At 40.4% G+C, this 27,222-nt stretch overlaps 1 protein-coding gene across 1 annotated transcript in view; it reads left to right on the top strand.

Annotated features, from left to right (window-relative positions):
* Window positions 1–27,222, top strand: part of LOC110975896 (alpha-1,3-mannosyl-glycoprotein 4-beta-N-acetylglucosaminyltransferase A-like) — a 40,776-nt gene extending 13,554 nt beyond the window's left edge. The window contains exons 4-14 of the mRNA XM_022228767.2: window positions 8,744–8,877; window positions 9,869–9,915; window positions 11,566–11,679; window positions 13,790–13,865; window positions 15,387–15,501; window positions 16,879–17,009; window positions 19,307–19,414; window positions 21,850–22,046; window positions 22,822–22,988; window positions 23,477–23,589; window positions 24,965–27,222. Coding sequence (XP_022084459.1) covers window positions 8,744–8,877; window positions 9,869–9,915; window positions 11,566–11,679; window positions 13,790–13,865; window positions 15,387–15,501; window positions 16,879–17,009; window positions 19,307–19,414; window positions 21,850–22,046; window positions 22,822–22,988; window positions 23,477–23,589; window positions 24,965–24,997 — 1,235 coding nt within the window. The 3' untranslated portion in view covers window positions 24,998–27,222. The remainder of the gene's footprint in view (window positions 1–8,743; window positions 8,878–9,868; window positions 9,916–11,565; window positions 11,680–13,789; window positions 13,866–15,386; window positions 15,502–16,878; window positions 17,010–19,306; window positions 19,415–21,849; window positions 22,047–22,821; window positions 22,989–23,476; window positions 23,590–24,964) is intronic.

The raw sequence follows: 27,222 nt of genomic DNA, 5'->3' as shown, positions 1-27,222 counted from the left end.
CGTGCATCCTTACTTTATTGTTGTCCCCAAAAGTCCTTTACTTACATGTACATGTACATATACATTCTGCCACCTCCATCACGTCTATCATGTCTATTGATCTTTGACTCCCATTGATGTGAAACCCAGTACAGTATTTATGTACAGTAAGTCCGTGGTACAAAGGGCGCCAGACTGCTGTACATGTACATGCATGTACATATACATACATTACACCACATTAACAACAGAATAACAGTTAACATCCTATAAAAAGACTGTGTTCTTTGGCATTAAACATGGTGTTTTATACAGGTACACCCGAGGGAGGCTTGGCATCTGAGACAAAGCTGGAGGTTGCCCTTACCTGTACATGTATGTGTCCTCAAGGTTGTAAAAATACATATACATGTACATGGCCTGCGTGTATTGGTACCTGGACATTGCATAGATACATGTTCATGTAGGAAATTATGTCTGACATTGCAAGGAAAGAGTTGAATCATCCCAACATAAATCTACAAATTACTGTGAGCTCTCCTGGGAGACATGACACTGAAAGGACCTTATGTAAAATGCTGTTGATAAGAAATGTACATTTACATGTTACGCACTGCATCTTGCATTAAAGGGCCAGTGAAAAGTGGTTTTTATTGGTTAAAATTGAAAACTGTTCATATTTAAATGATTTCCAGAATGTAAAAGTTGTTCTTTTTATTAATAAATGGGAGAGAAAATTTGTGGAACTTTTTGGCGAAATGGCCCCGTCCACGAGAGGTCTCTTATTAACACAAAAAATAATATCTTTGATGTACATTTAAGGAGACATCATCGCGCGCTGCTAGTGCGTCAATGCTCATCTTGGGCGAGTTCACAAAAGTTAGTCCCAAGTTTTGGATATTGTAGAGATCATGCAGATCAGATGTGTTGCGACAGCCTGCAGCCACACCTATAAAGATGGGACAAGCCTGTGCAACTTTCCAACCAAAGTGAAATTTAGGCGAATTTGGAGATGGCCGTCTGACCAGGGCCAAATGGTCAGGACCGGCAGCGAGCTCCAACCTGTGCAGCGCACAGTTCAAGCCACAGTGTTTTCTTCTGAACATGTACAACTCGCTAAGGATTAGATTTAAATGATTGCTGAAGCCAGGCACCACGCCCACAATCTTTGGGAAACTAAAGAAAGCCTGTGAACAAAGATGAAGAAGAGCTTTCATGAACACCAACGTTAAAGGAGAAGAAATACTTCCAAACTGGCCCGGGCTATTCCACGTTATATACATGTACATGTAAGTGGGTAGTGGTGTCCCATTTACATGTACACCATTCATGTATGTATGCCATGACACAACACCTAATGTGGTGACTGTACCACATGCGCATATTTGTGGGCATCGTTTTCTCGTACATGTACACGTACATGTACAATATACATGTATGTATTCCACCTTTGGACATTCCGCGGGTTGGTAAATTGTGCGTGTCCAATGTCCATGTTTCTCTTGGGTCCAGATACACCAAACTGGGGCCTGACTATAATTCCATTTTGGGTTATCAAATGTACTTCACACATAACGCCATCATTTTCCAGGATTGAAACATTAATTTGTGGGATCAGTAAGCTTAACCACAACAAAAGGAGTTTCATTTTATTTTTACATCCCCCATTGTGCTGCCGTAGTACTAATGAATATTTTTAACAATTAACAGTTTGTCCATGGAGGTCTTCATGGACCCCTAAAAAAACCTGCCTGTGCCAGTACATGTATGTAAATCTGAGACCCAATTTAATGTTTGTTGCTGAGCATTTTATTTAGCCATCCAAACTCTGCACTTGTGCAGTGTTTTGGGTGTGGTTCTGGACTTTGACCAGTTGCATTCAGTCTGCATGCCAGTCATTATGTGTTGACTTACATGTACATGTATGCAGCCGTGCACTTGTACATGGTGCCTTGTGGGGTACTAAAGTGGTACCCACAAGACTTTCACAAAATAGATACATGTATTTCAAATTTACTCAAAAAGGAGGAATTTTCAAGTGCCATTCATCTGTCGCAAATTGAAATGTTTTAAGGGACATACGGTCAAAATTTCAACCCAGGAAACTGAATTTGGTTGAAATGGCAGTGATTTGACATTTTTTCTGTGTTGTGTGGGAGTTTGTACACATATGTAAGGGTGAGTGTGTCAATGCCTTCAATCGTGGACCTACAACAATAGGGGACAATAGGGTCCACAGTTGCCAAAGAGTCCACGGTTGGAAAACATGTACAAAACATATGGGAGGTCTTCCGAAAAAGTTAATGAACAAAAGAGGAACAATAGGGTGTCCATGATTGAAGGCATTTAGACAATTGTGTGTGTATGAGTTTGTTTCTGCATTCAATTGGGGACCCTGAACAATAGAGGACAATAAGGTCCCCGATTGACAGAGGGTCCTTGATTGACAACTGTGTACAAAACATATGGGTGGTCTTCTAAAAAAGTTAAAGTACAAACAAAAGAGGAACAATAGGGGGTCCCCAGGCACTGTAGCTCACAAGCCTGAAGAAACCTGTAGAAAGGGAGACAATAAGAAGCAGTTACAGTTTTTAGAGGTGGGAGGAAAACCCCAGAGGAATATTCTGGGTAAAACCCACGGAATCAGGTAGGGACTGAAAACCCAATTCACATGTGGACCAGGCCGGGATTCGAACCCGGGCCACAGAGGTGGAAGGCAAGGAAAGAACCACTACGCCAACCTGACATGAACATGTCAGTATAAGCATGTGCCTGTAAGAATTTTTGGATGATTTCTTATCACCGGCCCTCACGGTACAGTTTATGGACTTCACACTTGCATTCACATGTGGATGCCAACTGCCAAATTCTAAGACCTCTTCAGTGATGTTGAGATGAGTGTATTGAGTGAATCAGACTCTGTTGGTGGATGTGCTGTATTCATTTCAGACAAAGGACACAGCAGATTTATTGAAGATTGCATCTATCGGTCATGTTTTTTTCATAGTATATGTGGTTGTGTTATCTGTAAAAAAGTTGCCAAACTGGGTTTCTGCATTTTTGTTTTTCTCTGTTTTAGAAAAGTAGTGTTTTGTCTTTGTGTCTTGGACCTATATACATGTAATGAATGTTGTAATGGTTAGCAGCATACATCTGCAATTCTTTTGAAGGCAAATTTGATTTCCTTTGGTCGTGTACATTTCCAACCAAACTTTTGAGAATTCAGTGGAGAGACATCCCATGAACAAAAGCCAAATTTCCGCACGACTGTCCTGCTGTGTTGCCAATTGGAAATTCCAATCAGACACATTGCTGGCTGATTCCCATTAGGCCGTGCCATCAAGTGATGATTGTTATTTATCGCAGAGCGCGGTATTTGTAATTCCTAATTTCCGATGGGCAACCAAGTGAGACACACAGACTTAATATGGCCCTTGGAGAGACGGGCATCAATTATTTACTCCCGTCTCATACTTGGCAGGGTCTGCTGCCAGCTTTGTCACCTCCACCGGAGACACAAGTTGGAGACCATCACTCTTCTGTTTGTGTTGCTGAAAGACGGAATTGCATGTAAGATGGGGGAAATGTGGCGAAATAGCAGACAATATACATGTACAGTGTACATGTACTGCCCGTGTGATAAATTGGTCTGGGGTGGGTGCCCATGCCGGGTCTGCTCATAGAATATTCCTCCATGGTGCTGCAATCATAATCATATTTCCATCAGTAATGTTAACATACATGTAAATTGGGCCATGTTTGCTCTTGCACAGGTGCTTCTTGTAGGGGTACATATATGGCTCTTCACTTGATAAGTCTACTGAATTAATGAGGCACTACTTTCCCTCCCTCCCCCGTACAAGTACATATACATGTACATGCATACTGACTGGTATACATGTGCAGACACTCCAATGAGAATTAAAGTGATCACCATGCATGGCAACAGACAGATCCTTATACTGGGTATGCGTAGCTGACTTAGTCTGGTGTGGGATATCTGAGTTGAGTTTGTGTCCAAATCACTTGTGGAAGGGGTTTACGGCTTCCCAGAGCTTTATTTGTTAGTTTACATGTACTGTTTGTCATCGGGCATGAAGCTGGCACTGTTCTTAATGTTTGCTTGGTCTCTACCTGTACTGTACAATGACATGTGTATACATGTGCATGACCAGCACTGTTGGAGTACATGTGTGTATGGAGACAAACAGACAGAGGTTCACAAAATGAGTGCATACATGTGGATGTACATGTACATGTCTTGTTACAAACTTTCCCACAAACTTTCTACGTATTTCCAGAATACAAAGTCGAAACTCAAAATACACAAATAGTACATGTACATGTACCAATGTCATGTTCAACATTTAATGAAATACAGTGTGTTTAAAGAGCTTTTCTGGATACATGTACTTAAACTGTACGTGAACGTGTACGACAGATTTGCAACACCAAAAACTGAGGGATATTTAATATCTGTACGTGTTCATGTATGTGGTCCTAAGTACATTTTAAATTTGTTGCACATGTAAACATGTAAGAATATTAATGACAGAGTGATATTGAAGGCATTCTGTATGCATCAATGGACACAGTTTGTACGAGTGAGCTTGACTTTTGTCGCATAAGTCGTTGGTCTGCAATTGTCATGGTTAATTGGTCATTTATGAGGTACTGGAAACGTTTGTGGCTACCGGTAGCTATGGCATGGATTGATCAAGTCCCGAGAGGCCATCTACTGTGGCTCGTTAGCAGACCATGCTGCAGTTGATCTCGTTTCCCCTCTGTTTGGAGTGTGAGCTTCAATTGTCAAGTCACGATTCTGAGGCATTTGGACATTTAAATGAGGTCATACTGTACATGTAAATATCTGAAAGTAAAAAAAATTATTATCACATGTGCCATAATGGTAAGTCCAGTACCATCAAGAAGGAGATACAATATTTTATACAGGGTGTCCCAGAAAAAAACCAAACCCTGAGGAAAGGGGTTAATATGCCCAAACCATGAGATATGATTATAATGTATAAAGATCTCTGAAAAGTAGAAGCAGTATTCTTTCTGGTGATACCTTGATGGTATCCCTCCTGTCAAAATGGGGCATCCCAACTCAGTTGTAACACTTTGGATAAACCAGTGAATGAGGTTGTCCCCTGTCATACTTGTCCTGGTTGAAAGTGACCACAAAAGGTCATGTTAATGAAGGGCGATTGCCTTTTGTCACTTTCAAGTTACGCAATAATCTGGTTTTAAAGTGTTACAACCGAGTTGGGATGCCCCATTTTCAAGACAATGGTATTCAGTCATGCATGACAGGAGGGATACCATCAAGGTATCATTAGAAAGAATACTGCTTCTACTTTTCGGAGATCCATATACATTATAATCATATCTCATGGTTTGGGCATATTAACCCCTTTCCTCAGGGTTTGGTTTTTTTTCTGGGACACCCTGTATATGTACACACAAGTACATGTACATCTCTGTGAAATGTATACAATGAATATAAACTTTTATTTAACATGTATAAGAGCTTGCCAGATGTACATGCAGTTTAAAGATACATGTATGTTCACCAGTGGACACATAGATAAATGTACACGTATACCGGTACCAGGTACATGAATCCTGTGCATGACTTATATGTGTACTATATATGTGTAGGCGGCCTGTAGGTATACATGTCTTTGACAGTATTGCCAATCCACAGGTCTAATTTATATATACCTGTAGGTTCCATTTTTCACTCCAGGAAGTTCACCGTACACAATGATACCTACGGTACATACATGTATTCTGTTGTTGTGAAATGACTTGGTAAGTGTGGTACACGAACAAGTCTCCATTGAACTTTGCATGAAAGTCAAAAAACATCTTGGTTGTGGTTTATCCCAGTTCGTAAAATAATACATGTAGGTGGACATCATATGGAAGACGTGTCATGAAAATGCACTGCATTTGTTTGAACAAGAGCAAAAGTGCTCAGTCAAGTCTGCCGAAGAATGAACAAGCAGACAATCCTGGTAATAATGCTGTTATACCGGTTGTGGTATTTTAATAGTGAATGCCAATAGGGAATTATGTTTGTGAAAGTATTTTGAACTCAGTCGGGATAGTTTGTAGGATCGTGGTATGTCATGTATGTGGCAGATAAAGGTGATAATGTCCGCACATTTTGTGTCTCACTGTCTGTGTCTGTTTCTGTCATCATGTTCATGCATTACTGGTTTTTGATATTTCACAGATGTAAAGTTTTGCTCTTTGACAAAGAGAGTCACTCATTGTAAAGCATCACGCCTAAGAACACCATAATCCCGCCTACACGTGCTGCCACACAGGAATCATTTACCTGGAGCCTGAAACATCTAAAACCATGCTAAAATTTGACACTGTTGTTTTCACAAACCATGTGTTACAAACAAAAAAGTACATGCCGTGCTTTAGGTACATGCATGCTCAGCACTGTTATAATGTTACAGGAAACTTTCTGAATCAGTATTCAAGCCAGCTCTTCCCATGCCCATTCAGTTGAGCACAAACTGTCACAACACAAATAAGCAAGGAGAGAAACGAGTCATGATTCAGACACCTTTCAGAAGTTCAACCGTGATAACGTCACAGAACTTCAGCGGTGGAAACAGTCTGTCCGCGGAGGCAACTTTTGCACTTAATTTTAACCCCTAATTCTGAGCTGCTTTTAAATAGTGTTGGCACGGCAAATCCTTTTAAGCGTACCTGGTTGATAGTGTACATGTGTACATGTATCTCCCTGCATATACATGTACATGTACCCCAACCAGTGTTTATTCATGTGATTCTGCCAATGTTGTATCAAGCTTTAAGCTGCATTAAAGGCTTTACCCTGTGAATCTTCATGTAAGTTCACCACCTGTTCCGTTCACCACTGGCTATTGATTGCATGGGAAGATACATGAGTTGTCAGTCATACCGTAGCCATGCCATCCTGGCTGTTATACCAGATACATTTCAAGCTAGACCTTTGCGAGCGCACTGAGGGTAAAAGAACTGTATTGTAGCATTTGCCTCTAGTTACTAGGCATACTGGAAAACAGGCAAGCTGTTGATCTGTCCCTAGGGGAAGTTTGCTCTGAGAAAAACAACGGCGTTCGTCACTCAGAGAACACCTTTCATCGTGTATCATGTTTGTGTGGACCGCCTCTTCAATTAAAAATATTGCTGTCATCAAATTATATTCAACTGAAATAAGTTGATATCGACTCATGAGATGACTCATGCACATGTGTCATTAGTATGATTGGTTGGGTGAAGGCCAATATCCACCCAAATACTCTCACTCGTACATGTACTCTACATGTACACATACATGTACATGTACATGTACTCTACATGTACACATACATGTACATGTACTCTACATGTACATGTTTCATCACATCATAATTATTTGTAGTACTAGGACCGGTAGCTGGTCATCGGTTTTGAGTTCCAGTGAACAAAGCATTGTACTGTAGGCAGCTTGTGGTTTAACACCCGATACAGTTATGGAAGTCCAACAGACCCCCAGTAGAAGGAGACAGAAAACAGTATTTACTTTATGATTTTGTTGCAAAGAGATGTGTTTGCTTCTTATCCGGGAAGCATTGTATTTCAGTGTACCCTGCCTTGTTAGCCACATTTGTGATATGTATATGCCCTACCTTAACGTACATGTACGAAGTACAGTATTTCCTATCAGGGCATCAGAAAGCAATCTCTTGGTTATTCCCCGGGACTGTCCCCAACCACTCTGGATTTGTCAACCCCTGTGTACTGCTTTCCCAAGCATGTTGGATTTCTGTGAAAGCTACAGAAGTTGGATTATTGGAAACCATGAACTCTGCCCAGACCTAAAATATTGTGTTCATTTCCAAGTGAAAACAAAATTTTTTCTCTCGTTTTTGCTTAGTCGTTATTGTTTGGTGTTGTTTGATGATTGCTTTAGAAGAACATTTGAATGACTTTATTTACTAATAATTCAAAATAATCACAGGAAATCGTACTGGATTTGCAAAATGACTAACAGTGAACAGTATTAGTACACTATGATTAAAGAGTCTCATTTAATAACAATAGACAGTGATTTGTGCACATGCATATGCAGGATACAGGGACTGAAATGAAACCTTCAGTTCAATTTAGAATGACCATAAAACCTTTAAACACCTGGATAGCTGATGGCATCAAGTTACGTACACTGTACTTCTGAAGTAGTCAGGCTTTGTACTACAATATATGGATCTCATCTATGACCTTGACTGATCAATGTAGTTACAAGTTGAAGTACATGTACAATTACAGTGAATAAAATAAGAAACTGTCCTAAAATTTGAGTTGATGTTATTCAAAAGCAACACACCTGATGGCATTAAACTACTTCTATAATGATCAGTTTGTATACAAGTTTCTTTTCCTTCCTGAAGACAAAATTTGTGAGCTGGATGAACTAACATGTACTGTAGGTCATTAATAGTATTCCCAATTTACGGTACTTTTTCATTCTCTCGTCATAAATTGTCTTCCTGTCATCTAACCTTAACTCCAATTATTTGTTACACATTTTAAATCATTTGATTCAGTGTGTCGATGGGCCATGATCATTAAACCCTTTTCTGCTTAAGAAATCTTTGACTGACATGCAAATGCTTAAAAGCATTGGTCCATGCAACAGTGCAAGGGTCTGTGATAATTCATGATTATGCATAATTATTTAAAATGGAGTGCTCTTTTATTCTCCCCTGTGCAGTTTCCATAGTGATCGGTGTGCCAACCATCAAGCGAGATGTGGAGAACTATTTAATGGAGACGCTGTCTTCGCTGGTTGCCGGCTTGTCTCCGGAGGAAAAGCTGGATTGCTTAATCGTTGTCCTCATTGCAGAGGTGTGTTGATAGCATCATACTCGTCACTACTGCTCAGTGTACATGAGTTTAGAGGTACCGGTACTCGGCCCAATGGGAAGGGGCCATGAGACCAGGTCGTCTGAATAAGTGAATTTTTGTGCAACTTTGATGCCTGAAATCAGTTTGACATCCTTCTGGAACATCACACTTTTTCCACCATTTCAAAATTGCCAATGCTGTGCCAGACAACCGAAGGCACTGTTACTGCGATGTCATTCGGGGAAAACACTGTTCAATGCACAAATTTGTTTTCTTTGAATTGTGAAACCAAAAATTTGGTCAATGAAAATATTTCTGGTAAAAGGTTGCTCATTGGCTTATTGTTGTGTACTTGTGTATGTGTACTGATACATGTACTTACACTACAATAATCGCCAAAGAAAAAGAAAATGAATATAAAATGTCAGAAATTTCAGCATTTTTTTGTTTTTTGGATTTTTTTCCACAAATCTATGCAATATTGTGGGTTTCACCCGGGAATGACATCATACATGTACATGTAGTTTTGTTCATGAGTAAAGAAATTCACATTAGCATAAAAACTAGTGATTTTCAAACAGCAAAACAAAAATGGAAAATGAGATCAATTGAAGCGGCAAGGTTCATATTCAAGGTTTTATTATACGATTGCATTGCTTTGAACCTCTAGGTTCTTTACAAGGCAAAAGCTGTCATCACTTACATGTAATCCTTTGTGCATGCACGGCACATTAGGGGTCGGGTCATTGCTGAAGTGCACTGAATAGTTACTCTTTTCCTTTAAGCAGGGAGTTTATGGCAGTCATGATTCTGTACATTGAGTTTAAAGTTCACATGTGAGCACCTTGTTTTCCAATCTTTCCAGCCACATACATTATAGTTTATAACCTGTGATTGGTTTTTCTTTCGCATTCCCCAAGCTGTCTTGCAGATAGAGGAATTACTACTGTGACTGCTAACGCTTGCTCTTTCAATCCTTTTTTTCCATCAGGTGGATCTTGAATACGTTCAAAAAGAAGCCTCTATGATAAAAAGCAAGTAAGTAAGACATATGTAATGTAAACATTCTAACACGACACGCTTTTATGTTTTATGTCAAGTACACGGACCTGTACCTGAAGCCGACACAACCATCACTTTGGCATGTTTTTTTATTTGTTGTCAGGGACATGCATGTAACTCTTGGAAATTGAAAGCTTTAGTTGAATACGCGCGTTTCACCGTAGCGCGCCTCCGCGAGTTTGCAACTCGTTGGCCAGTCACAGTGGGCGAAATCTGTCGACCCAATTCGCTTGTTTGGAAAGGGTCGACAGATGTTGCGCATTGTGATTGGCCAATGCTTTACAAACTCTTAGAGACATGCTATTGTGAATTGCTCGTATTCTAGAAGAGGAACAAAAGAGACACAGATTAAAGTTTTGAAAGGAAATCATCTTTTGTCTTCTGACCTTTCTTTCTGGTTGCATTTCAGTCACAGTTTTCACCAATCACTCCTCAGCATACCGTGTTTTCCCATGAAAATACTTGGCACGAACCTTGTGCATTTACATGTGTTTCCTCTGTGATGTCATTTCCAACATTTATCTTTCACTTACCGTTTGCACCATTACAAATTGAAAGTTCTGTGAACTAGTCTTTTCCAGATTGGAAATTCATCTTGCTTTTCTGACAACTTAGTTTTATGCCTATTCACAAAAGGGTTGGACAGGTACTGCTATCATGCAGTTATCAAAGAGCTCTCCAGAACTGATTTGAAGTACCCCAGCCCTCAATTATGATAGCAGAATAACATGTACATGTAGCGCAGTATTGGTTGATTTCATGCAGACTCACTGGCATCCCTTACATGTACATGAAGATGTCCTGTCCCGTTTCATTGCTTTGTAATGAACCAAAGTTCCGTAATACGGTAGATCCTGCCACTCTGGTTTCCAGACCTGCAACCGTGTCCCTGTGATCATGCATGCGTGCATGCAAACCACTTAATTTGGCACTTCACTTGAAATCACTGACAGGATTTAAAAATCTTCTTGTCATATTGTTTGAAGATCTTGTGAGAGATGTTTGGCAATTGATTAGCCTGCTAAAAAAACCTATGCACATAACGGTAACAGTACATGTACATATTTCAGTACTGGTACATATGAGGATGACATGGTCCACTCAGTGTCCCCCTTTATTTGGAAAGCACCAGTACATGTACAGGGGTACACATATTTAAAAGATTTGCCAAGTACAGTATCTTACATGTGCCTTAGAAAGCCAACTATGGTATTAGTTAAGTTGTATTGGCATTTGCGTGAAAAAGATTGTTGGAAAATACATGTTCATGTATGTATACCCCTACAAGACAAACTTGGCTTGGATTTCATGTTTACTCAGTACATATACCGGTATGTGGCCTAGTTGGGATGATCCATTAAGTCTTGAGAAGCCACTCATTTGCTTTGCTTTATGATGGTACAGTGGTAAATGGGAACAGGAGACTTTTACACATTAGTACTTTACGTGTATTTTAGTATGACCTTCCTAGAATCTACAGGATGTACATGTACACACAGGATATACATGTACTTACGCAGTGCAAATTTCATTGAGGTTGACCATGGTTTCCAGTGCTTGCTTTGCACTGTTTCTGTTGATGTGCCAAAGCATCTACTTACTGTCCGATGTTTCTCTGTTATACAGTTTCCAACCGGAGCTGGATTCGGGACTTCTAGAGGTCATCTCCCCCCAATCAGGTTACTACCCTGACCTGAACACGCTCCGAGAAACCTTCGGGGATACCCAGGAAAGGGTGAAGTAAGTGTGGGACACTGGGTGGAGATGTGAGCGTAGTTTAGGGATTGCCTGCTGGCATGTATGGCATGCATCAGTGCTTCCTCTTGGTGACCTGGATGCCCATGTATCTTGTCACTCTGAAGCATGGCTGGATGGTCATCTTCACCTACTCCTTAATAACCTTGTTTGTTTGTATCAGTCTTCACGTCGGCGTCTTGAAGTTTTAAAACATTGAATTGACTGTCCTTGTTTTAAGATCTGTTGCTAGGGCCCACTTAATAAACATGCATGAAATGGTTACCAACTCGAGCGCTCCATCCTCTTGGGCACAAAAGCACTGAAAACAGTTGGAATCTTTCCTTTTAATCGGGAAAGTTCTGAGTATGAGGAGAGAGGTGTGGTTTGATGAGGCTCTGTCAGATTGTTCAGACGATAAGGAGTGCATTTTTTGTGGTATCCCCAACAGGTCAGACAGTCACAATCTGATTTGACTTTCAGAGGAAGTAACAATAAATGGCTTTTTTATTTACTGACTTGCAGTTTGGCAAGTTTAGGAGAGCTTGGGGAAATACATTTAGGACAGCATACTTTCAGGAAATGTCATGCTGTTTAAAACTCATCAAAAAATGTCCTGTTAGATGTTTCCTTCCTGGAATTCTTACATGTGGTTTTAAAATATGTATTTATATACATAATTCCTTTTTGAAACATTTGTAATATAACTTAAAAATATGTTTTTCTCCACTTCTGATTCTTCCCCCCATACCCGATATCTGCTGTCGTATGAAACCTTTCTATGAAACTTGGCATGCTTATTATGTAGACATCCATAATCAGTTCAAGTTTTTATGAACATTTGTAATTCACACATGTCACATGTCAGCTCCCACATTGTCACTTTTTGTGGTCAGTGGAGGAAGTTGACATTTTTTTAAAAAAGAAAAGATCACACAAATGTCACGAAAGTTTGCTGCCATTTAAAAAAATGTGTTGCTACAAAATAAGCACAAAGAATGTTGTGATGATATTGGAGAAATGTAGAGGAAGAAGATGTTATTAGTCCTTCCATCCCTTTGGGGGTTCAAATTTGCGAACAAAAAAGAATTTCATTTTCTTAAAGATGGTAGACATTACAAATGCAGAGCAGAAACTTGGGTGTGCTCTGTCCTCATAAAGCCAGACTTTCTATTGCTATGTGTTAACAGGTTACATGCTTTAGCTCTCGGTATCAGCACAAGTAGTTTTCCATGGGGGTGTAAAGACAAGGCCTCAGCCCTCCTGGATAAGATCTCACTAACCTAACTTAGTTCTAAAAGTGCCAGGACCTGCCTGGCAATGCACATGTACACAAAAGAGATCTGTGTACATACATGTATGTCTAGCAGGAATTGTTGGTTCTTAAGATTAACCATCAACTTTCAACAGTTGAGTGCATAGACTTGCAGTGTGGACTAGCACATTATTTTGCTTGCAATCCCCTTTCAAGGTGAACCGACTCTTCAGCTCTGTCTGCAAAGTTGGAGAAAGCTTTGCTGTAGCCCTCCTAATGTACAGTGTACATGTAGAGCCAGTGGCTCTGGGGGCAGCCTCTTCAAACAGCTAATGCCATACTGTGCAGTCACTAGAAAATGGAAATACGTTGACTCTTACTAGGCTTTGTCAGTGTGTATGTGTTTGTTTCTGGGGACCCTTAACAATAGAGGACAATAAGGTCCCCGATTGACAGAGGGTCCCTGACTGACAACTGTGTACAAAACATATGGGTGGTCTTCTAAAAAAGTTGAAGTACAAACAAAAACTAACTTGTCCTATCTACTTTTATCTGATCTGAGACAAAAAAAACTGTTTCATTTCTGTCTGTCTGTTGCTTTCAACACAGCCAATCCCTGATATTTTGAGGGGGATGATTTTTTTTCTCTCTTTCTTGTTCTGTGCACATTCTCATGTGGTATTTCGTTTGTCATTTTATGTTCCGTATTAAAAAAAATTCATTGAGCTGATGACTTCAAGTAGACCTCAAGAAAAAATATTAAAGTAACCTGACCTTATTCTTGTTGATTGCCATTTCCAGTATTGCCGCTTTCAACACAATTGTGCAGTTTTTATCCTCTTTTATTTGTTTTGTACCTAGATGGAGAACAAAGCAGAATTTAGACTTTTCATATCTCATGATGTATGCCCAGTCAAGAGGAAAATATTACGTTCAGGTAAGGAGTGGCAAAGTAGGGGCAGTTTTTTTAGAAAGAACACTTTAGTCCTGGTGGCTTTTTTTCAGTTGATGTGCCCAAAGCCACTCATTAAATATGTAGGTTCAAGTATTTGGTCAGCTGAGATAAGTTACATGTAGCATTTTCAGAGAGGTTTGACCAGGCACGTGTATGATTGGTGTGCTCAGAATGTTTGAAAATAGGCAAAATGTGCACAGTGCTTTGTCTCCAAAATCACCTTTAAATTATCCGTATGCCACTTCCAGTGGGGGCAAGTGCGCCCGTCATTCTGCAGCGCCCCATGCTTTTCTCACCTAACTTTACACTGCAGACAAATTATTGGTGATTCTTGTCATGTGTCACCAACCAGCACCTGACTTGGTGGTCTGTGCATGCTGTGGTATGGATAAATTATATGCGTATTATCCTCATAAATGAAGTACGTACACGCACATACATGCATTTACTTGATGTACATGTACGTAACAAGGTCTGCTGTAAAGCAGACTTTGGGGCACACTGGTTGTTTTGCCCTCTTGTGATTGGACCAATGGAAAATCCAATGTTAGACCATTTGTTACGTTACATGTAGGCTTTTTCTAGGAGTTCTGGTCTGATGACTTGCAACACAAGTCAAACATCCTCAGACTTGTGTCAATTTGAAGACCTGATGAATTCCACATATGTGTATGCAGTGGAAATGACGAGTAAATATCTCCAGAAGCTGTCTTGTCATTCAAGCGGTCAGTGGTGCGCACACTTTGTAGGAGGCTCATGATTGGAATGTTGCATATCTGTTATCGGTTGGTCTTTGAACCTCAGTGGAGGAAGTCACTAATTCTGTCGTAGTACACTGAAGATGTGCTGTGTGGCCCACGACGGGCAAGTAGTGGGCGCACTCTGTGAGAATACGTATGGGATGAGAGGTACAAAGATAAGTGGTTTTAGTAAAGTATGACACAGCATCAAGGTGTGACAGAAGATTGACTGAGGGGCATTTTCACTTGTTCATTCAGTGCAATTTTCACAATATGCAGAATCGACATGGCTGTTTCCCTTGTTTGACATGAACAGTCTGCCTCCTGTTCATTGTGTATTGCGTTCATACATGTATAAAGGCATACATGTTTTCTACTTCTCCCTTGCTCTATTTATGCATTGTATGTTGCCACGTTTCTATACCCCACAGAGTTTAGCTTTGTACAATTCTATTTAACGTGTATGCATGCTTGCAAACAGATGTCTTTTTCTGCATCATCTGTTTACTCACAGCAAATTTTAAAAAAAACCACTGCAACTTAAATATACAATTCTGGTAATTGCATTTTTGCCTATCCAGCTGGCGTGCTTTTGAACTCAAAATCAAAACTAGAAAGGAACCTGAAATGAACCTGAAACCCGGCGCCTCTGAATGCTTTGCAGATATAGTGCGCCTTATAAATGCTTTATTATTATTATTATTATTAATATTTCTTTCTGTGGTCTTTCCTTTGGTCTCTTCCCCCTCCCACCCGCTGGCAGCTTGAGGATGATTTGGTAGCACAGCCTGGTTACTTTACAACGATGAAGACATTTGCCATGCAGCAACAGAACAAGAACTGGCTACTGCTTGAATTCTCTGCTCTGGGCTTTATTGGTAAGGGGCAAAGTCACCAGTATCTCTCTAGCTAAATCCCCCCCCTCTGCTTTCGGATTTCTCGCTTGATTATTTTGATGCATGAAGAAGTTGATCCAATCTGGAGTTGGTCAATCCGATTATGGGGTAAACTACTTATTTTTTGAAAACTGGGGGTTTTTTTAAAATTTTTTTGAAAAATCCAACTTCTGAAGTTTCAGAATGCAGTTTTGTGAACGTAGAGGTTTTCAGGTCTGCAATATCTGTGTAAGTTTCATGCACCCAAAAGTTGAGAAATGACTTTCTCATGCAGCACGTGTATTAAGCAGGACATGTATACTCTGACTTGTGTGGGAATGCGTTGTCTTTTTGGCTTCACACCTTTATATTGTTAATGAAATTGGCAGAACTGTTTTAAAATAAATGCTGGTGTATATGCAGTGTTCAGAATTGGATGATGGAGCACCATAGGGAGCAGCTAATGCCAGTACTCAATGTACGTGTATTTCCTGTTGATGGATTGCCAACCAACACCTCGTTAATGACATCTCTTTGCATCAAATCGGCTGGAACTAATTTGGCCTTGAAGAAAATCATAGCTGCGTGGCTTGTTGGATCTCGACAAGCTGAGGCATAAATCAGGCCCGCTGACAGTTGAAGGGTGCAAGTACTTACATGTAGATGTTGGGCTGTGGGGTTTGTTGAACGCAGATGCAGTGTTGAGTTCATACGAGCCATTACTGCCGTGTTATGGGAGTAATGAAAGTTGTAAACAAAGGGTTGTCCGCTGATGGATACCTTGTATTGTGCCCATCACTTCAGGCAGACTGTGAAAAAGAAAATTTGTGGTTTGCTGCGGCGGGATTTGCCCCTCGACCTCAGAGCTAGCCGGGATTAACTGGCTGATATTCCAGATGGCCTTAGGAGAAATCATCTTCTTCCGCAAAACAAAATAACCATCCTAACGACTTCATCACATGAAGATCAGAGCGTCAGGCGATAAAGTTAGATTATTTTGAAGAGAGGGTTTTGTCAGTGTATGTTGAGCACAGTGGCCAAATAATGGAGCATTATTGTGCCTTCAGTAGCAGTGAACAGTTTGAATTGTCTTTTTAGCAACATGTAATTCAAGAGTTCTTAATCCGATTTTTATGCAGTTGTATGGATGAAACTTTGTAACCGTGTTAGCTTGTGAGTGCTGCTGTGTACAGAAGTTTTCATACACCATTGCACTCTGTACTTAAGGAGTATTTTTGAGACAACACACCGTGCACTTAACCTGCCGTTGAACACTCCCTCCTGCAGCTTTTACAAGTATTCCCAACTTTTCAAAACTTTTAAGATAATTTTTTTGATAATTTGCGGGAGCTTTTCATGTGAATTGATTTTCTGTTGCAGGTAAGATGTTCAAGACCCGTGACCTGAATATGGTTGTTGAGTTCTTCCTGATGTTCCACCAGGACAAGCCCATCGATTGGCTACTGGACCACATCCTCTACGTCAAAGTGTGCAACCCAGAGAAGGACTCTGTGAGTATACGACATACTTTCCTTTGAATTTTGCTGACCGTAACTCTGCTGGGTTCACATCTACTCCCCCAACACGGCAGTGCAATAAAGCTGTGGTAAATGCTGAAATGCTCATCACCGTGCAGCTGTACTGTATTAGACCCTTGTGCCAAGTGTTTACAACATCATGTGCGTTTCAGTCACATGGCACCAACTTTTTGGTTTAAACTTAAGTGACATCACACTTAGGAACCGCATACAATGCAATGTGCAGCGTACACGGTCATGAGTCATGCTATAAACTTGGGGTCCAAAAGTGTGACATTTTTGTGACATCTGAACTTTGTAATTTGGCCTGAACATGCCACTGAAATTGATTTCAAGCTATTTCTAGTTGTTTGGCAAGTAATTTGCATTAAGTCAGCCCGCTCGAAAATTAGAGAATTTGTTCTGAACTTACGAATCATTTGTCAGATGTGACAGGGACATACACAAAAATGGACCCCATATGTATACAATTACCCTAACATGTTGAATTGCACTTTTGAAATACTGTACATGTAAGCTGAACCCATGTCAGCATGTTGGTTGTTGCTTTGCTCGTTCCATGCCAGTAGGTTGCATTTGCTAAACTGCATGATCGAATCAACAGACAGTAGTTTATTGAAGTGTCTAATCATATCATTAGCAAAATCTGCTCAGATATATGCCTGGTCTGCCGTATGAAGTATATTGTCTGTAATTTGTCTGCCCCAGGCTCACATGGATGGAGATCAGTAAACTTTCATCACAGCCAAGTTGTATAGAAATCCTTGATTTTGATAATAATTAGAAATGATTAACAGATTTGTATAGCGCATTTGCCGATGGATACAGTGTGCTTCAGTAAAGAAAGCTCATGAAACGTGAGAGTTGTTGGTATGATCAGAGAGGAAACAATTGGGATTTTAACTTTGCCTAATTTGTTTGAAATCTGTACATGTACATTTCTTTTTCATATCAGGTTTTTCCCTTAGCACCCATGTTCTGTCTTGAGAATATGCTCAGGCTTGAGAATATGTTGGTGTGAGGGTAAAACCTGATACAAAATTAACATCCCAGATGCAAAGCTTAAAAGGAACGTAATTGATTTCTGCATACATGTATGTGCAATAACTTGGTTTACATGTATTCAGCTCATCCACTAATGCATTATGAATTGATTTATTGTTAATTCACAAAAGGGTTTCCTTGAAAAACTTCATTGGGCAGTAATTCTCTGTACGGAAGCAGTGTGGTTTCCAGGGTAGAAGTGTGGTAAAGCACTGTGGTTTCCAGGGTAAAAGTGTGGTAAAGCACTGTGGTTTCCAGGGTAGAAGTGTGGTAAAGCACTGTGGTTTCCAGGGTAGAAGTGTGGTAAAGTGCTGTGGTTTCCAGGGTAAAAGTGTGGTAAAGCACTGTGGTTTCCAAGATAGGAGAGTACATTGTCGTGTGCCTGGCAGAAGGGCGTAAGTGCTTGGGCCCTTTTGCCAGGAAGCATGATCACTGCAAAAGAACTTTACTAGGCAAAAGGATGAAAGTATGCAACTATTGTATTTTAATGAAATATGAAGATTTCTTGGCAAAAAATAAAAAAAAATGCCCCAGTCCTTTAATAAGTTATTCAAAGGTTGCTTTTTGTACAGCCCAGGTTGATTTTGTAGTAAATTATATCCGTTTTTACCAAATAAAGAGAGTGTCTTTCTTATCCCCTTTTGCCGGGAACATTTTTTCTGCTGTGATCATGCTTCCCGGCAAAAGGGCGTAAGTGCGCTTACGCCCTTCTGCCGGGCACTCAACGACATGTAGTAAAGCAGTGTGCACCAGCCCTCCAAAATTTCTGGTTCCCCAATCTGAATTGCTTTCTTCTAGCCGTAAACCACAAGGACTAACAATCTGAATTCATGCATTGTATACCCACAAGCCAGTATGTTTTCTAAGTGGAGGAGTTTCCTATACAGATAAATACAGTAATTCATTATAACAGTCTAAAACACCACGAGCACCAGCTTAGTAGAAATTTGAAGAGCCTATACAGGTAAAAACAAAATTTCCCAAAATTTGAATTCATACGTTATTCTGAGGTGTATGTTACAGCTTTTGTGAGAATAAAAGTTTCCGTTTTATTTTTTGATTTTATTTTGGAAAAAGAGTTGCAGAATGGGGATACGGTCATCCCCAGATGGAATACCACACAGGCTCATCACATGTATTGTTTCACCACAGCGCTCCGAACTGTTTGTGTTACCCACCTCCTCGTTAAACCAGACTTGAATGCTCTCTTCATTTGCACCTTGCAGAAACACTGCAGTAGAGAGAAGGCTGCTTACCGGATCCGTTACAAGCCCTCTCAGTTCCAGCACATAGGACTGCATTCATCTCTCAAGGGAAAAGTTCAGAAGCTGAAGGTTAGTCATCGTGCACCATAAATTTCTTGTCCACTAGACATTTCTTGTAAAGAATAGGCTGACTTGTTTTGTGAGAGTTTCCTGCCTGCGTCTCAGCTGATGTGCTGTCTGTCTAGAGCTCTGGGTAGCCTTGTCATGAGGGCCATGGATTGGCACATGAGCTTTCATGGTTTAGCCCAGATATATGTAGGTAGACATTATGCAAATATTGCCTTCTACGTAGGGGTCCATAGTATTTTGTACACCTTTGGGGATAAATGGCCCCCGAGGCAAAGCCAAAGGTGCCATTTGCCCCCAAGGGTGTACTAAACACCATGAACCCCTGACACAACAGGTAAGAATTGTGTTGTCATACTGGTACCACAGTAATAGACTTTACAAATGCAAGGGAATGAACACGCCTGGTGAGTACATTTTACTCGGTCACAATGCATTTTGTTCCCACTAACATTGCCTTCACCAACAAATTGTTTAGTTGAACAAATTCAACTAAATTGAATAATTACCAGGGCGTTGCATTTCTTTGCTTCACTTTTCCGAAGAAATTTTCCAGAAAGCTACCTAATTCTGTCCTAGGTGATAATCTGAAATGGTGGAGTCTTCCCCGTCATGCCCGTACTGTGGTGGTACAGAATTTGGAACCTTGTTTGCACGCGCACAGAATGTTCCTTATGTTTCTTCATGCCGATGCTTTCTTGCTCAAAAATGAAATTCTTGATTTTTGGGGGGGGAGGGGACAAGAGAAAAATCTTACAAAACCCAACCTGCTGTTATCTGCCAACATTATTAGGGTAATAAAAACGTGGCCGTTATAGCAGACATAGTGCTTCACTGTTCCCCACAGTTCATCTCATATACAGGACCTATGGTACTGAACATGGTACCAGCATGACTAATTGCCTTGCTCATGTACCGTACCATGGCGAACAATGCTCATATTCTCGCGATCCGGTACGTGCATGTTTGTAGCATATCACATGATCAGTTTTCAATCAATACTAATTCACAACTTTCTTGCGTTATCGGTACCATGGTATAACAGTGATCTTTGTGGCACTTCAGTGATACATAGTGGGGCAGCTACACTCCCCATGTACATGTAACGTCCAGTTGATTGTGCTCCAAATCACATTGTTGCAATCATAAACTGTGGCGTTTGGGCATGACCTTTTCTTGTTGAGAATTCAACCAATGAAATTTTCATAACATTTGTCAGAATTTCATGGCTAATCATCCAGTAAAATTCTGCTGGATGGTGGACTGGGTTCTTGGTCATGATTGTTCTCGAGACTTGTTCATGTATATTATCCTCCCTGAAAACATAGGAAAGAGTTCCCTACACTGACGTCACCAGTGTTCCCCTGCAGTGATTTATCAGTCCCCAATGATTGATAAGATGTCCTTAAAAATCTGTTTGTGCAGAGAGTGTCAAGTGACACTCGTGTATGGAACTCTGTCCCAAACCTTTTACAAACAGACTCTGTGTGCCAGGCAGGTTGCGTACACCAGGGTGTGTTTTGTCAACACAGATGCTCATTCTTGGATGCATGAACTATACGTATACGTACTTGTCTTCAGAAATGCAATGTTCAGTGGGTGTCAAAATGTGCAAACAAGAGGCGATGTGTAATACTAATATTTATATTGTTCACCTTTGGCCACCATTTGCGTGGCTGCCACGCTTCTACATGTAAGTGTGGGCATGAAAAACCAACATATGGGTAGAATGACAACTGTGGCTTTTTTTGGGGGGGGGCAGTTGCCGTGTATCACAATAGGAGTAATTCACAACACAGTGATTGCCTCAAAGAATGCCCTTTTCAACTTCAAAATGAACTATGGATGTAGTACCCTGCAGTCAAACAAACAATTTATTCCTTATTATGTGTGGTATTACGCAGACACATGCACTGCTGCTACTCCTGGAAGCCTCATGAGCATGCCCATCATTACTGCAACACAAAAATTCAAATTTATATGGCACAATTAATTTCAAACTGTGAGGCTTTATGCAACAGCAATACTGAGACATGTACATGTACATGCAGTACTCAGATGTTCGCGTTGTTTCATAGTGCCCTACAATAGTTCACCTGTCTGCGGTAAACTGTATTGTCAGGTACTCGTAATGAATTAGACTCAGACACTGAGACAAAATGTTGGAAAACGTGGCTTTCTCATATTCCAAAAGAAAAAAGTCGCAGAAGGTGAGACCAGAATTGGAATGCATGCGGTGGCCACAGCATGTACACGTAGATGGCAAATATTGCCAATATAGTGTTTAACAATGCTGGAAACTTTGAGAGTTTTTCTTTTCTACAAAAAATCCCAATGTTTGTTTTACATGTATGTGGGAATCTGTCTTGACACAGGATATAAACCTTGCTGAGACCACAGATTTGAACCGTTGTCAACTTAAACCTAATGTCTTTCAGGACAAGGACTTTAAAAAGGGTTTCAAGCGCCAGTTTGCCCACATCAACCCCAATGCTGAAGTTTCTTCAACCATTAACCACTACATGAAGTACACCTTACTCAAAGCCTACCAAGGGGAGGACATATTCTGGGGCACCACGCCCTCGGCTGGTGACTTCGTAAAATTCAAGTTCATTCCTCCAATCACTATAAAAGAGTGAGTACATTACGTGTAGAGTGAGAGAGTGAGTTAAAGTACATGTATGTGTGCGTGGACATGGTTTGTTCTTTTCTGATGTACATGTACATGTAGCTATTAGGTTGGATGTTAGTGTACAAATGCATAGAATCCAGGACTGCTAATTCCTGCAGTCACAGATTTCAGAGGTTTCAGGAAGGCCTTGGTGGTTAAGGTTAAGGAACCCACAATTTCATGAAAACTGTGATACATCATTGAATTTTTTTCATATTTTCAAAATAAATCACGCTTACAGTTCTCTGAAAAGCCAAGCCAAAGATGCTTGATTTAGTCTTGGTTGACAGAAGCACTCATTTTTGTGTGACAAAATCTCCACATTTCCACAGCCAAGTTCAGCGTAACCTCATCTGTCAGTCTCAAATCAAGTTCTTAACAATGTTGGAATGCATTATACCCTACGTTTACATGCGTTTTTTTTTTTTTTTTTAATTTTACTTTTAGTTGTAAGGTCTTGAAGGTTACCAATGCAGTAGTATTGCTGATGTCACTCTTTGTAGTTTAAGGTCATGCTAATGATCTTGCATATCTCCAGTTCAGTAAACTCTTCAAAAAATGAAAAAGGAAGTGAATTGGCTTCTTTTTTTCAGCCAGTTGATGACAATGTTATCCTTACCCACCTACATTGGCTGCGGGTAATTGATACAGCTATTGAGTTCCAACTTTTTTCCCACCCAAGCTGAGCTGTATTTCAGTTGGTTTGACCTCTGCTCTTTGTGTTACTGTGGCACAATAGATTCCAATTTGTCAGTAGCAACGAGCAGAACCCAGGTGACAAGTTGTACAACACAATTGTGGAGGTACTGCCAAGCTATCAGCATGAGAAGAAGGAAGGTATTCTGGAGGCTGGGGACCACCAAGATGGCAAGATGAACAGGACGGAAGATGGATTCATTCAAGTTGGTAAGAACCAGGATTCTTCTCCATCAATGCTTTGTCCCAATTACTCTGTTGAAAATGGGGTTCTTTTACCAAAAGTCTGATTACTTACCTTCACCCAGCTTACATGTATCTTCCACTTTTGGGTGACAGAAGTAGTCATTTTTGCCCAAAATAACCAACTTGCTAGAGAATTCAACCTAAAAATCAGGTACACTGCTGTTTAGGAATGTTTTCCTGTCTTATTTTGAGGGTGTTCTAGATGTTTGATTAATTTTTTGGCAAAATATATGTGTATATTTGATTTATTGGTGCTTCATCATGGTTGTCGGTCACTTGTCAGCTGTTCTGTTGGAATGCCATCAGAAGTGAGTTTATCAGTGTGTGGCTCAAGTCTTGCTTTTCCTTTTCCAGTTTGACTTTTTTGGTAACATTAGATTTTCGAAGGCTAAAAGAGTGGCATGAACAGGGCAGCATTAAAGATCTTGTTGTTTCTTGTGACACTGTTTCAGGTAAATTTGAGGACGGCAGAGCCACTGGAGGAGTGGATTCTGACATTGGCGAAGTGGAGGAGATGAGACTACGCGTACTGGAAGACCTGAAGAACTGGGTCATACTGTCCAATGTGAGTCAGTCAGTGTGGCTAGGTTTGGGTCTGGGTCGTGAGTTTGATTTAGCATTGGTGAAGTGGTGGGGGGATAAGGGTGTGTCCACTGGAGGACTTCAGGAACTGGGTCATACTGTCTAATGTGAGTCAGTCAGTGTGGCTAGGTTTGGGTCTGGGTCGTGAGTTTGATTTAGCATTGGTGAAGTGGTGGGGGGATAAGGGTGTGTCCACTGGAGGACCTCAGGAACTGGGTCATACTGTCTAATGTGAGTCAGTCAGTGTGGCTAGGTTTGGGTCTGGGTCGTGAGTTTGATTTAGCATGGGTGAAGTGGTGGGGGATAAGGGTGTGTCCACTGGAGGACCTCCGGAACTGGGTCATACTGTCTAATGTGAGTCAGTCAGTGTGGCTAGGTTTGGGTCTGGGTTGTGAGTTTGATTTAGCATTGGTGAAGTGGTGGGGGATAAGGGTGTGTCCACTGGAGGACTTCAGGAACTGGGTCATACTGTCTAATGTGAGTCAGTCAGTGTGGCTAGGTTTGGGTCTGGGTCGTGAGTTTGATTTAGCATTGGTGAAGTGGTGGGGGATAAGGGTGTGTCCACTGGAGGACTTCAGGAACTGGGTCATACTGTCTAATGTGAGTCAGTCAGTGTGGCTAGGTTTGGGTCTCTACCATGGGCTTGAGTTGATACTGATGCATTGGTTAAGGCATGTTTGGGCTTGAGGTCGAGGTCCTAGGTTAGATGAGGTTTTCCTCCGCTGTGCTCTTCCAGACCAGCCTGACCAGACTCTGAAGACCTGCTCTATGAAAGGTGTAATTGGCTGGCACATTCATTTGTCTCTCGGCTGAAGTTTGTTTATGAATAAGTATGCTTAAGTTTGTACAGTCCCCTGAACCTGTGAGGGTCATTGGTTTGGCAGAATAGCACCGTGTACTCTGTGCAGACACACTGGATAGGGAGGTGTCATTCACTCCCAAGAGTCTCCGTCAATGGACCCTAGTTTGTGCGTACTGCCTGCAGTAGGCATAAGATTGGCTGTCTCCAAACTACCTGGCTGTTTTGTGATAACATGTGAGTCAGTGAAAGGCCCTAGTCAGCGGCTCCCACCATGTTCCACAGCCATAGCCGAGTGATTCCGACACAGCCTCTTTGCCACCCTAATGTGCACAAGGTACATCATGTCAGGCTGCAATGAAAATGTGCATAGTCAAGCAATTTGAACACAGTCTCTTTCCCTGTCATCGCATGGAATGTCGGTGTGCATGGAAAACCATTGTCTGACTCTGAGCTTATCTGAGTCAGAATCTTAGTTTTTCGAAAGATAAAAGCCTCATCGATTGACGTATTGATCGTGAAGAATAACCAGAGTGATTCTTTGTTTTTACCTTGACAGATTCACATTGTGCCTGCAATGCAGAAGAGGTGACCATAGTGGCCTTTCTGACAAGGGATTATCGTCTTGCTCCACCCTCCTCTCTCCTGTGCTCCCCAGCTGTAATTTCCAACACAAATATTTCCCACCATAGCTTTCCTTCGCCATCTCTTATCTATGGCAGAGTATTTAATTCCATTTTTTTCTTTGGACAGCCCTCCAAATGATAATTTTCAACAACTCTATCTTTTGAAGACGAAATATCCTGGAAAGTGGTGCAATGGTTGGCTTGACAGAAAGTTGACCCCCCCCCAAAAAAAATGCATTTCCTGAAAGTGTCTGTCATTGCTGACAGATTTTTTCTTTTTTAATCTCTAAAACACATTTCCCAGTCAACTTGTTCGGTGTCTTCTTTGCTTGTGACCTGCAGCACTGCCCATGAACAGTTGAGCGTGCTGAATGACACTGTCTATTGACTCTGGACACTGAATGATGGTCAGCCCACTTGGGCACAAGTTTTTCCCCACCAACCAGAGTTTCTTCTGAGAGAAGACAAACTCTGCTTCCCCATCAGTATGCTTACTCTTTAAATGAAGAGAATCCTAGAAGACTGTTCTTGGTGTATAATAATAATTTAGTATTGCAGTCTATGCAATGTAGATCAGATTCCGTTTGGAACATCATTCTTTGCAAATGATTTCAATCCCTGTGTTTATGATGTGTCTTATTTTTGAAATGTTCCTTTTTTTTCCCCTCCGTTACCGCTTTACTACTGTACAGCATGTGGTTTTTAAATGCACACGTGCCATTGTCCGTTTTTTATCTTGTAAGTAATTTTGTTTGTTGGAGGGTGCATTGATCTGATCAATTTTAGCTGAGTGCTAAGTCCTCTGAAGTCTGAGGGAGTGCACTTAATTAAAAGAAAACACATAAAAAGGGGTCTGAAAGAAGAGAGGTTAAATTGGCTTTGTTTGCCGGTAAGGCACCTCATGCTGTGAGCAGAGCTCAGCAGATCTTAATTAACATGCATTTGCTGGTCCTGTTTACATTTTAGACATTTCTTTTGCCTGGGATTTTCGCACTTTGTGACAAAATCCAGTAACGTCTTGGCACTTTGAAGCTCTTGGCCCAGCCCTTGATCATGTTGCATACTGCCTGACAAATATCTGTAAGATAACATTGATTCTGACTTCTGTGGACCTACCAATCTAAGAACTAAGGTACATACTGTACTATTCACTCACAGGATTTCTCACACATTTTATCTTTTTACATTGAAAAGAAAAATTGTACATTTTATGATCTACATGTAATGATCTACATGTACACTTTTCCAAAGTATTAAATTATTGTAATATCTGTGTAAATATGACATATAGAACGAATGTTGATTTTATCCGTGTTGGTGATTTTATGGAACATGAATTTGTGTAGTTATCTTTCGACTGATGTGTGCTGTTGAAATATTTTCTCCCTTGAGCCAATTCAGGAAATAATTTTTGTTGATTGCTTTTAGTTGTTGATATTGTGCTGTGACGGACACTGCACACCCGTTTGTTTTAGTGCAAAACAGAAAGTGCACATGAAAAAAGCGTCCAGCAGACTTGATAATCAGTAAGGCTTTGTTTTCAGGAGCTCCTGCTTTGCACTTAATATTTTTGCCACATTCTCACGAAGGATGCTTAGAAGGAATCAATTCTGCGAACCGAAAGATTGAATGTAAGAGAGAATTTAGAACGCACTGTCAAAAATACGGATGCACCAGGAAGGAAGTGTTACCTCTTTAACAAATACATGAATGCAACTAGCATTGATTCTTCTCTGGCTTTGCATACCTTGGATAGCAAATGGACAAGTCAGCCTTGTTGGTTTGCTCAAGTTTGCTGGATGATAGGCGTAAACCTTTAAATTGGAAAGAGTTTTAATTTTTAAATTAAAATGTATTGTTTCCATTTGGATGTTTAAAATGTTTTAGTTTTATTGCCAATGAAATATGTATCTATTGGACAAAAAGTGATCTTTGAAATTTTAGAATGCTCTGTGTGCTATTTAATGATTACATTTTATGAAATTGATTTCAGATGAAACACGTTTGTTTTGCTTCTTTTTCTGTGAAAGATGTGTTTATAGTGGTATTTGCATTGTAATAACGTTTTAGTTGATATATTGAATATATGAGAGAAATATAAAATGTAAATCCCACAAACTCTGTCATGTTGATGTTGCTATGTTGTATTTATTTATAAATGTCATTTTTGCATTGTTTGACTTGGTGCAAA

Source organism: Acanthaster planci, linkage group LG02 (genome assembly GCF_054643075.1).
Source record: "Acanthaster planci isolate LZ-2023a linkage group LG02, COTS_SCS, whole genome shotgun sequence".
Classification (NCBI taxonomy): domain Eukaryota; kingdom Metazoa; phylum Echinodermata; class Asteroidea; order Valvatida; family Acanthasteridae; genus Acanthaster; species Acanthaster planci.
Note: the sequence above shows the minus strand (reverse complement) of the source record. Positions and strands in the feature narration are given on the sequence as shown.